The sequence below is a fragment of the Crinia signifera genome, chromosome 5 (genome assembly GCF_055691185.1).
Source record: "Crinia signifera chromosome 5, ASM5569118v1, whole genome shotgun sequence".
Classification (NCBI taxonomy): domain Eukaryota; kingdom Metazoa; phylum Chordata; class Amphibia; order Anura; family Myobatrachidae; genus Crinia; species Crinia signifera.
The window spans coordinates 287,210,289-287,223,187 of NC_139221.1; the positions used below are offsets into that span (position 1 = coordinate 287,210,289).

At 41.3% G+C, this 12,899-nt stretch overlaps 1 protein-coding gene across 2 annotated transcripts in view; it reads left to right on the forward strand.

Moving 5' to 3' along the window:
- Window positions 1–2,859: 2,859 nt before the first annotated feature.
- Window positions 2,860–12,899, forward strand: part of IGF2BP3 (insulin like growth factor 2 mRNA binding protein 3) — a 79,535-nt gene continuing 69,495 nt past the window's right edge. Inside the window, exons 1-3 of one of the 2 annotated variants that reach the window (XM_083189163.1) lie at window positions 2,862–3,426; window positions 3,536–3,701; window positions 5,551–5,611. In XM_083189163.1, coding sequence (XP_083045289.1) covers window positions 3,677–3,701; window positions 5,551–5,611 — 86 coding nt within the window. In that variant the 5' untranslated portion in view covers window positions 2,862–3,426; window positions 3,536–3,676. Of the gene's footprint in view, window positions 3,702–5,550; window positions 5,612–12,899 lie in introns of both variants that reach the window. The other variant, XM_083189162.1, reaches the window with a different exon arrangement.

Sequence of the window (12,899 nt, forward strand, 5' to 3'; positions counted from 1 at the left end):
GCCAGTGCAAGGGACGTGAACGAGGCTGCGGGGAGGGGATTCAGAGCCTGCGCTCACCCAATGGGCTGCTACTAGAAGGACGCGGCTACACACGGGCGCTGGTGACTGCCTGCCTGCTGCTGCCGCACTGTCCCCGGCACCATTCATGGGCTCCTAGCGTGTACTACTTGCGTGCACCGGCCGCTTCTGCTGCTGAGCTACCGCCGCACCTCGCCCTCCAGGCTGCGGCTGTGCGCCTAGTGTCAGTGCTAACTTCTCAGCGTACACACCCCTTTCCCATACTACCAGCAGCCGGGGAGCACTGCTGCGGGCTCCAGCCATCTACAGGATCCAGGTCCGGCACACCCCAGGGTGTAAGTTCCAGGGCGATGCTGTTAGTGCCCAGGCAGGAGAAATAACATGAAACATGTGGATGTACTCGGATAAAATAGGTTTTAATATTGTTGGCTGTGTACATGATGGTCACAGTTACTTTGTATCTTCTCATGTCCATGACAATCCATATAATAATACGAGGTTATCTTATATTGCTATTCCAAAATGGACGCTTCCAGTCTCAGTATATAGGGACAGGAGTACAGTATGTATGGCTGGAGCAGCCCGCAGGGAATCCTCAGTCCAAGGACACCATGGTTTATGAGCTGAACGTGTAGATTTATTACATAGAAATGATTTGGTATAGTATGGTGTAATAAACACTACATCCCCCTATATGAAGTGACATGCTGCATTGTTTGTAACCACGCCTTGCCTCCCCCCCACCCCCTTCTATACCATAACCTACGTATCCATCTCCCAGCCAAGTCTGTTTATTTCTGTAAACAAGGCTGGTAATAAATGATCTAGAACTTATAATACAAGCTAAAAACTTTTCATAAGTAACTATTTTTAATTAAGAGTTTAAGCTGGAATAAAACAAACCCCTGTAACCGATTCCTATATAAAGAAATGCATAGCATACAATTGGCACATGTACTAGGCCCTTTCTATCGTCATGGTGTAATACATTTAACTGGATTCACATCAGCCATTTAAAACCCGCAGTGAATCATTATTTATGGACTACAAAATGACATTAAAAATAATAATAAAGAATGGAAGTATTCAACTTCTATATATATATATATATATATATAAATACGTGGTATGCAGTCACAATAACACACACACACACGTATGCATGTGTGTTGGAGTGTAATATACACACAATCGTAATCATCACAGTAGTAGTATCACAGTAGTAGAAATCCACTGAGGCAAATCTGAAGTTACTGCGAGTACTTCATATCTTTTTTTAAATGTATTTAATATTCACAGCTCATGAGTATATATTCTATGCAATAATTAAATAGATGCAAAATGATGGAAGGGGTTTTACCCACCCCCCAAAATGATTATATATAAACATAGCTAAAGGGGGGACATTTATTAATAATACACATTCTAGAAATATACGGTAGTAGAATAATACAACAATATCAGGAATAGAACATTTTAGATTGGAGTCACAGTATACAACCCACAATACACTTTGGAGAGAGAAGATGAACAAATACACACAAAATGCAATATTGCTGAAGTCTGCTTTCTGGGAACAGGTTACCCCATAGAACTCCTTATCAATATAAACTCGAATTAATAATACTCACAGGTTTCCTATGTCGAACTTAGTGTAGTGAAAACTAAATCTGCAACAAGTGAACAAAATGAAAGCAGATGAGAAAGCAGTGAGCCTTGCCTGTGATGGAAATAAAGGCTTTCTATTGAGTGGAGATTCTTGCACCTCCACTCAACATTTTGTTTTTACTAGAGGCAGCCTCTTCCCATCCCTTTCCCCTCCCCCACAGACCCACCATTGTATTTCTTACAAATGCAGAAAAAATTATGAATGGCTCTGTGAGCCAGCAGCAGCAGCAACACGCACCGTGCCCGCTGCTGCCATGGCATGGAGGAAGAGAGGCGTTGTATGATAGGAGACACTTTCTCCCATGCTAGCTGTACAATGACACACTGATCCCATCTATTGTTGGATTTATCTCTATGGGGTTTTGTGCCATCGCCGGCTCAGCAGAGACTTAAAGTTAACCAATCAAATAATAAATCAATTACCATACGTGTGCCCTGATGATGCTTTGCCCCTTGTATAACCCATTGGCACATAGCCCCCCTCCTTGTCATATATCGCTGAGTACCCAAGTGCATGATTCAGGACCTCAGCCCAGAAAGCCACCGCACAGCACACACAGACACGGACACAGCAGCATTGCTGGAGATCATAGATAGATGTGGGCATAGGCAGTGTGCAGTATATGATCGCTATACTGCAGCCGCACCACACCCCCTTCAGCAACCACGTCTCCATCCCCCCTCGTTCACTCTTGAAAGCGATCTACCTATTCAAAGTCCTCAAGCCATATTGGCAAACAGCGAGAGGAACTGCACGACCTCCCCCCTCCCTCACTGCAAGAGGGATTCTTTACGCACACCCAGAGAAGAGGAGGAGGAGGAGGAGGGCGTGGGCGGGGAGAGATGTGCATGGTCTCCCCTTCCCTTATTATAGCCTGTGTGTCCTATAAAACCAATCTAAGATACATTAAACTTCCTTTCAGGTGAGTCCTAACGAAGCCTAGACCCTGTGTGCCAGCCCATTGCCCCCCTCTCAGTCTACAGGGGGGCAAGCAAGCAGCCCCCCTTCACCCACACTGGCACCCATGAATATTGCTAGAGAGTGTAAGACACTTTCTTGCTGTAACCCTTCAGCCTATAGCCCCCTCCTTTCCCATACATAGAGGAATCCAGCAGCAGCAACCAACCCACCCCCATCCAAACTTGTCTCCCCCTCCCCCTTCATCTCCATCTCCTTTTTTTTTTTTATTCTCCTCCCCTCTTCCCCTTGTCCCTCTAACCCAATCTCTCTCTCTCTCTTTTCCACCCCTCCCTGACTTTTTCCCTTTCCTCCCTGCTTCTCCTCTTCCCCCAAATCTACTCTCTAATTGAGAACCTGGGAGTCCGCCTCACGTGAGAAGTTGATTTGTAGTTTGAACACGTGGCTCATTCAAAAAGCCGGAATATTAAAGTGATCACCCCCCCTCTTCCTCTCGGTTTTATTTAGAGGCGGCGCCTACAGTAACGTAGAGTGACATTGTCACAGTCTGCCTGCCAAAAGGATTTGGGGGAAGACAAAAAGTAGTTTTTTTCCTCCTCCTTTTCCCTCCTCAGCCCGCCATTCTAGTGCAAAAGCTGTTTTTCTCCTTTTTTTTTTTTTTTTTTCTCCGGCACATCCGGATAACAGCCCCAAATTGCTGTTTCTCCCTCTGCATTCGGTGCCTGTAGTCCGGCAGCGAGCACAGACCTGATTTACTCCCCCGGCAGCGCTCACCGCCCCCCTCTTTTTTTTTCTCACCCCCCTGTGCAAACAGTCCGGAGGTTTGTTTGGGTGTTTTTAAGGGGCGATTTCGTGTTTTTTTTTTTTTTATTATTATTTTTTTCCCCCATTTTTTTATTTGGCTGTATTTTTTTCTTTAAAATGAACAAGCTGTATATTGGGAACCTCAGCGAGAACGTCAGCCCCCCGGATTTGGAAAGTCTCTTCAAGGACTCTAAGATCCCTTTCACCGGCCAGTTTCTGGTCAAGACTGGATACGCGTTTGTGGACTGTCCAGATGAGAACTGGGCGATGAAGGCCATCGACACCCTCTCAGGTAACTGCGCCCGTGGGCGAGAGTGGTGGTGGGCTCCGTGGGGCCTGACCAGCACCCTGCGCAAAATCAGGGGAGGGAAGGGGGGCGCGCACCCAAGTTGGCTGACCTGCAGCGGTAGCCGGGAGGGGGCTTTAAAGGCACGCATGCTGCAGAAGGGCCCACGCGTGGGCAACCTCGCCCCCCTTGCAGTGCGTTCGGCGGATCTTGTGATTATATCGGTTTAAATGTAAACGTTGGTCAGAGCACGTATGTTAGGGGTTGCATGGTGGTGTTATGCACTAAGGTGCAGAGACTGGGGTAGGAGGCTTGTGTGCTATTACTTCTGCACCCCTGACCTACTCAGGAACACTGTCGGTGCTTCCTCTGTATCGGTGTAGCCGGTGCTTGGATGTAGACCCGCGCAGCAACTTCGCAGGTACCGTCGTCTCCCGTTACCGTACTGCTAACAAGCCCAGGGTGGCTGACCCACCCACCCGTCCATCCACGTTAAATAAACTGGCGTGGGTGGTGGCCCATTTTAGTGTTCTATGTAACATTGCTGCTCCCAAGTTTTATTAGATTTAGCTTTACTTACATATTTATTTAAAGGAGGGGGTGGGGTACTCGATATAGTGAAGTCCAGTGCAATGTTGCCTTCACTACCCCCCTCCATTACTAGAGGATACAATGTTGTCTTCACACCCCCCTCCATTACTAGAGGATACAATGTTGTCTTTACACCCCCCTCCATTACTAGAGGATACAATGTTGTCTTTACACCCCCTCCATTACTAGAGGATACAATGTTACCTTCACACCCCCCTCCATTACTAGAGGATACATTGTTACCCCCCCTATTACTACAGGCTTCACCCCCTCCATTACAAGGTAGCATGGCTGTATTCGACCACCCCCTCCATTACTAGAGGATACAATGTTACCTTCACACCCCCTCTAGTACTAGAGGATACATTATTACCTTCATTGCATTGTGTACAGGTGACTTTGCATCTCCTAGCCCACACCCCCTAACAGCCTTCCCTGGGAACACCCCATGCCTATGTATCACTGCAATAGAACGCAGGACTTGCCCAATGGTCAGCCCACACGACACCAATATGTATATTTGCAGGATAACGGAGGGAGGTGGTTGCATTGATGATCCAAATGTGGTTTGTGTATTGGTGACCCAGGTTTTGATCTTTAGAATGTCTTGGGGCTCATTCATAAAGAAGGGGGGGGGGGGGAGGGGACCAATCCTTCAGCCCACAACATGTAAACATGCACATGACCGGATCACGAGTGTCACTGAGCGAGCCTTCACTCCTCACTGGCTCGCTCAGTTCACACTTGCTTTATTTAATCTATATGCTTTCGAGTATCGAGGACTGTAATAAGAAAGCACAGTAGCTGTTTGTTAAAGCAGCCCCTTCTGCAATACTTACCATCCTCAGTCATCCTTTTACAGCCAGCGATCACACCCCCCTCCTCCATTTCTGGTATTTAATTATTCATTATTGCACTGCTGATCTCACATTAGCTGCCGCTTCCTTAAAAAAATGATATAGATATAGTACATGTGTAATCCCAAGCAGTTTATGTTCCTTTATTATCCACCAGCCAATTGCTCACACATTGTATGTATTTGTCATTTTATTTGATACATTATTCAGGTTCTGGGTGTCCATACAGATAGTAGCTACACCCCTCCTTTTTGTATAGAAACATGTTGCATCTCCCTCCTGTCTTTTTCTTGCTGAATGCAGCAGAAGCATCAGAAAAGGAAGTCTATGGGGGTTGGAAGTGTAAGCTGGCCTGCTTGTCTATCTTCAGACCTTGAACACTAACCTTATATATTTATTTGTTTCAGGGAAAGTGGAGCTGCATGGCAAAGTTATAGAAGTTGAACATTCAGTTCCCAAAAGGCAGAGGTAAATAAAACAATTCAATATAATTTTAAAGGGAGAGTTCAGTGTAATTATTTCCTACTCCCCAACACCCCCCCCCCCCTTTGTAACAATGTGGTGAACAATGATGTGTGGCCCAATATAGCATTTGAGCATATATTCTTATATTTACTTACTTTGCTGTGTGATTATTATACACAGTATATTGGTACATGGTATGGGTTTATGTTATACGCCAGTGTTGAGCTTTATTCTATACACTGCATTGAATCTTATCTGCTGACACATTCTATGTCAGTGTGCTTAATGTAGAAATTGTTTTGGGGGAGTGGAATGTGTCTATTCTACTGAGGCTATTCCTTCTTCCTTGCTGGCCATTTATTGTAAACCCTGTATTAAATATAAATGTGATTTTTAAATGAAGTTGTGACTTTAGCGCTACAAAAGTTGTAGCCTTGGAAATTGAGGATTGTTAGTCTGTATTTACCTGCTGTTGCTTTGTGATCTGTTTGTTCATTTCATGGGCCTCTTGCAGAGTTTGCTGCCATTTTAAAGGTCTACATAACGATTTTTTTTAAATATTGTACTGTAACTGTTCTGTACATTTCATTGACACTTTCAGTGGTGTATTTTCTTCACCATAGACTCAGACAATGCATATTAAGTATGTGATTCACAACTAGGGTGCTTCTGCTTTAAATCGCACATTTGTAATTATTATTGAGGTAACTGAGAAATTTTGTGATTCTAAAGGTGCCCATACATGGTGTGATGTTCGGGTGCCATGCGCTCTCCCGCGTATATCCCATCACACGGATCAAAAAAGTACGTCCCGATCACATCGCACGCAAATCGCATGGGTTCTACACCAAAACGCATGCAGTTATTGCACAGTGTATGGGCACCTTAAAACACATGAGATAATAGATAATATTGTTACTATTGTTGGGTATTCGTGCATGGAGAGAGTGCTAAAGTGGAGAAAAAGGGCACTGACCAATTGTCTCCTAACTGTCAATCTTCAAATGCAACCTGTAAAATGAGTTGAAGGTTGGTTAGTGCTTTTATTTCTCTCACATTTATCTGCCTTCATGCTTTGATTAATACCTTCCTTTTGTCATTGTTGCAATACACATGAATTACTTTTTTTTTTCACTATAACAGTTTATTCTAAAATGAAGAGTTTCTGGAAAAAAAAAATACACTAGAAAAAATGGCTTGTTGATAAACAAGTGCATATAATTTTGTTCAATAAATCCAATTTATTTGGGACAGAAACATTTTATGCATGGGTATGTCGCTGACATATGGTTTCAATCTGACAGGGTTGGTTTTCTAGATTCTCTCTAATTATCAAAGTTTGGGGAGAGATAAAAATGTGAGAAAGTTCCAGCCACTACTTCACGTTTTAAAGGCTGTGTTTAAAAAGTGACATTAAATGATTAATTGGTACACTCCTAATTTTATCTGTGACCTATGTTTTTCTTCTTATACAAATATAAAGATGAGCTGAAGTTGTGTATTTGTAATAACTGTCTGAAGTTTAAATTTATGTATATTTTTGTTTCCTTTGTGTAAGCTAGTATTTCCTGTATCTTTATTTAGCTTCAATGCATTGAGCACCTCTGTGCTTGTAGGGTTAAAGGAGGTGTGGGTGGTGGGTAAGGTCTTTGTTTGATGTTTGCATGGTAAATGTGTACCCAGTTAGAGCCCACCCACTCTGCTGGTATGTTGAAAATCTAAGGTTCACTTTTCAATGAGGCCTTTCCACAGCCGACATCTTCCGTTTTTACTGTGTCTCCACCTACCCACCCCCACCCCTCCTCCTCATCATAAAGAATAGCATGGTGGTGTCATATTTTTTTTTATTTTTTTCAAACTCACTAGAGTCATGGTTTGCTTAAAAATAGATGAATGAAATTCAGAAAATGTCTTTCACCCGTTCCCTTGTGCCTCACTCCAAACCTTTTATCGCTCATTGAGCGAATGTTCCAACTCTTATACCATGTGTGTTTGTGAATGCACAGCTACCCTCCTCCCCCACCACTCCTCATTAGTTTGAGTCTTTCAGGAGCAGCTCAAGCTATGCATTATGGGGGCAGGGAGGGGGTTGGGAAGTGGCAATCTATATCCTCCTCACATAAGGAAAAGGTCAAGAGGTGGTGTCAGTTAGGGTTGCCATAAAGTTGAGCTGAATTCAGAAGACCAATCATTTGAAAGTGTGCTTGATTTGTTATGCAAAGTAAAATTCTTAGGCCCAGCAGCCACTGCATTCCAAGCCATCTTGGGACTTTGGAGATCTGACGTAGACACTCCCACATTGCTGGAATGACCTTTATACCTGCTGTGAAAGGCAGGTTGGGAATATGGTGCTGCAGAAGGCTTATTGAAGCATTAAAAGACACTGCTATAGAAAAAGGGGCCTTGTGAAGGTTCTCCTGATAGTGGTTGCATGGGGGAGGGGACTGCAGTGTATCATGGCTCCAACCCAGTGTTGGTTCCTGATTACACTACTGAAGTCTCCAGAGAATGTCGTAGGAATGCAGTTTTTTTTTTCCCTCTAGTGTGTGTAATGTTTCGACCTTAATGAATCCACAAAAGACAATTTCAGCGTGGTGTTTGTTTCCTGTAGTAAGTGTTTTCAGTTCTGTAAAGGCTTGTAGTAATTATATACCATTATATTTACTGTGGTGCCTATTTCTGCCCCCCCCTACTTTTGTGTGTAAAAAATAAATAAAAATGAAATGATTAAAACCGAATTAATTGAATAATTACTTTGTAGAAATCAGCAGCCACATATTAAGAGCAGAGTATAATTTTAATATTTTTTTTTCAGTTAGTGTAATAATTAATGATAAAGCGCATGCATATTCTGCTACACTTTACAGAGACGATTTCAGTCATTCACGTCCGTTCTTGCCTCCAGTGGAGCTTACAAGCTACATTACCTACCACATGTGCAGAAACCAGTTAAGCTGCCTGTATATTTTTTGAAATGTGTGGGAGAAAATGCCACACAAGTACGGTGAGAACATACAAACTCCACACAGTTCCCTTTGTGGGAATGAAACCCAAGACCACAGTGCTATGTGACTGCAAGCTAATCATTGCACCACTTTGGTTTGTTTTTAGTGTGTGTGTTTACATTTTATTTATTTTTTAAATATTTTGTTGCTGTACATTTTTGTTCAAAATTGTCACTTTTGTGCAATGACTCCTATGTTTATTTTCTTAATCTTGGTACGTTATATGCATGGGTGTGCGCAACTGAATGTGACTCTCACCAAGGACATGTCAGAACAACAAATTGTGTAGAAATTTGCTGTTTTTGTGCAACAACCTTGTAGTACTCCGTTTTCTTGTTCTCAGGAAGTATATATTTATCTCTGGTGTATATTTCCAGTTATATTTCTACATTCCGAAATAGAAAATCCCAAACCTTCTTTATATCTATAGCAGGGCAACAGTTGGAGAGGTTAGTCATTTATGTAATCCATTCCAAGCAATCTGCCTGTGAATACTTGCAATCTATAAATATATACCTCTGTCCTATGTCAATAAAGCAGCTCCTATTCTGTAGGCCAGTATACATGTGGCTTAGCTATGTGTGTAGGGGGGAGGGGAAGGTTTAGCAGCTTGCTGTAAAGAACACACACCACACACACCACACACACATCTTTGCCTAACATTAATTTTAAGTCGATCTCAACTTGTTTAAGTCTGTGTGGTTTGAAAAATGTGATCATTCATTATGATTCTGGAGCATTGTACCATTTTTTTTTTTTTGTAAACTTTTTTTTTTTAATTTCAAATATTTCCAATTTATTATGCCGTTGCATTTTCCTACAGCAGTATGAGTACACTATCTTCCCTGCTTTTACATCATAAGATACTAGCTAATCATGTTTATGCTTTGTATACCTATTATCCAAGTAGCTCTCCTTTTGTGGTGCAGCTTTTTTCAAGGTGGAGTGGTGTTGTTTTTTTTTTTTAATTGTTTACATTAAACTAATGAAAAACTACATTGTATGTAATATATATCCTAAACATTTTTTCACTTACCTTAATTTAAAGATTGCATTTAATTTGTAAAAACCCACACACTTTGTTTGCAAGCAAAGCAAAACGGGACCAGATTTGTGCCTTGGGGAAACCATGTTGCACTGCACAGGGGCTAATCTTAAATATGGGCAAAGAGGAAAAGTAGGGTGTGTCCTAGCTCAACTCTAGAATGCAGTGTGAAAATGAAGGCCGTGTGGCATTTTACTCCGCGTGTTTGAACAGAAAATGTATTTGCACATGCAGTCAGTCAGTTTTTTCCAAAAAACAAAGTTGCTACCCTCTTTAAATAAAAATGGAGTTGGTCCCCTTTTTTTTTTTTTTTTTTTTTTTTTTTTTTTTTACACCTTTGCTCTGAACTTTGTATCATCTTCATTGGAGGAAGGGTACTTCAGTTCTGTTTGCCACCATTGTACGTTTTCCTTTGCAACCCAACCCATAGAGGTGCAAGCGAAAATCTGCAATGTCTACTGCTGTAAATGGCTCGACATGTGAGCAGCCAGGCATTGCCGTGATCCCTGCTGGCAGGATGCATTACATTTCATTTGCCCTATGTGTTTTGATAAACTGCTGGGTAGTCCTAATGGCAACCTTGTTCTAGACATACCTTCCACTGTAAAGTTGTCTAGTCACCACAGTGGTCAGAGTGCTTTTATAAATATCCACTATGACTTAATTAGCTAAATGCTCAGTGTGGTGGTCTTGCTGGAGTCCTAAAGGGGTCTGCACATGTGGTGATGTTGCAAAGCGATACTAGATCCCTTCGCACACATCGGTGCGCTGAGCGATCTGTCAGGGCCAGTGTTCTCTGGTGAGAACACTGACTGACTAGGTGTATCATGCATGCATGATCTGCATCGCGGATCACTATGGAGCGATGTGTAGTCATTTACGAACAGATCTAGTAAAATTAAGTCAGATCGCTTAGAAAATGACACAATTGCTATGTGTGTAGGGGCCATAAGTTGTGGTTTTTTTTTTTTTTTTTGACTGCAAGGATCTATTTTCGGAGTTGGTGCGCTAAATTTTGAGTTTAAATTTTGCACATCGCAGTCGCTACAAAAGACTGTCAGAGTGCATTGTTGGCTTATGAGTGCTTTATATTTCCTAGGTGATGGGAAATAGTGTCTGCATGTAATACCAGTAAGATCATGGCTAGTTTTAAAAGCATTTAAATTTATACAGCGATTTTTGCATCTGTTCCATCTTAGCCAATGGCACCCTGTCTAGTAATTGTGCAATTTCAATGGATTGCAGAATAAAGTGCTATATGGCTTTTGATCTCTAACAAAGCTTTAATGGAAACTAGAGGTGGGTCTAACTATACCTTTTTTTTTTTAATGTTTATAGCCTTTTAAAGGCAAATATGGGCAGAACTACAGTTCCCTGAAGTGTTTGTCAATAGTGTGGTGCGAAGGCTCGGGTTTTGAAAGCATGTAATTGGCTAATGCCACAACTAAACAATAACTCGTCTTCAGCATGTGCAATTGTAATCCCTACTTCATATATTTCTCTTGGCGCATAAGCACTGCAGGAGTTTATTGTATATTAATATACTTCTGCGCAAGCCTATTCTGCCACACTTTAAAACTGGGAGTTAAGAGGCGCCGGTTAGTACCTCCTTAAATGGCTGTGGCTTTCTCTGTTTGGCTAAAACTATGTGGCCAGATGGAGATGGGGCTTTATATTTTTTTTATCTGTGATTTAATATCTGCTTTATGGAAGTTAACATTTGTGATTTAATGAAACTTCCTCTTTATGTCCTTGCCCCCTCATAGTAATAGATGTGTTGTAATTCCTGCTGCTTATACCTGGTAAAGGCCTGGAGCTGTACTATGTAGTTACCTGCTGCTTGGGAGTCAGAAGTGGTGTGTTTTTTTTTTTTTTTATTTTTTTTTTACAGCAGAAACATGTCCTTTGTCCAGTCCATTGACTAGAACCACTTTGCTGGGATTTTTTATTGTAACTTGTACTAGAAGGACTGTGTACCGTACTGGCTGCTTTCAGATAAGTAATGCTGACCTCTATCATGTCACATCAAGGAGCAGGTTCTCCAGGTCTTGTAGATTCTTTAAGCAGCCTGTAGTGAAACATGGAAGCTTTGTTCTAGAATTAGTTCAGATTTTGACTAATTAAAGTTTGACTCCTACCTGGAATATATCGCTTATAGCAATATCACGTGTCATGTGTATCCAAATCATTGGACAAAACAAAGGGTTGTTATATTTTAAATAATAACAATTTCCATTGTGGTAAAGCTTTGTCACAAATGCTAATTTTTTTCATAGCTTTTGAATCCTATGTATTTTGAAGATTGTTTGCTGCAGGTTTATTTAACAGAGCCGATTGTTGTATTTTGATTTCTCGTAGCCAGAAAGGCAACATGTGGCGCCCCAGCATGCTACAGTTATGGCTGTATTCCTTTTAAATGGGGCCATTGCATTCCTGAGCTAAGGTCACGTTTGGGAAAGAGGGTGTGTCTTTTTTTTTTTTTTGAACAGTTTATTTAGTGGGTTTGCTTTATTTTGCATCCTCAATTTTAATGCTATGGAACATGGTCTGGAATGTAAATGTTTGCTTATTTTTTAATTTTCTTGTATGTTTTTGGTTTTGCATTGCTTCACATTTTTATTTTTGTGCATATAAATTTACTTTTTTAGTCTTGAATGATGCATTTATTAAACTGGTTATGTTTGTGTGTGTGTGTGTGTGTGTGTGTGTGTGTGTGTGTTTATCATTTTCATAATCAAAAGCACAATGTTCTGTTTGTGTGTGATATTCCGTATCTTATGTAAATCACACTACAATAGAGTTCACCAGATACATCTTGTGCTCTTTCTTGAAGACTATAAATCGGACTTCTAGTTTTGTTTGTGCTTTCTCTGTCTACGTCCTAACCCATTGTACTTTTGTTTCTGACATATATGTGCTGTATCTACACGACTTCAAATAACGTTTTTGCATTAAATAAAAAACATAGTGGGGCTCAACTCTTCTAAATTCCAGCACAGATTTAAGTTAAAGGAACCTGCTAACACTGGTGTACACATGCAAATCCCACTGCATAAAGAATGCTGCTACTATATGTTAAACTATATGAACTAAGGGAGCACAAGACACAAACAAGCTGATTTTGGTGGTTTGATGATGAAAATATATCCATCTTATCCCACCAGCAAAGTAAACCCATATCCTCGGAAGATTCTGCAGTGCTACTTATAAAAATGAACCAATGCTCCTATATATACTATAA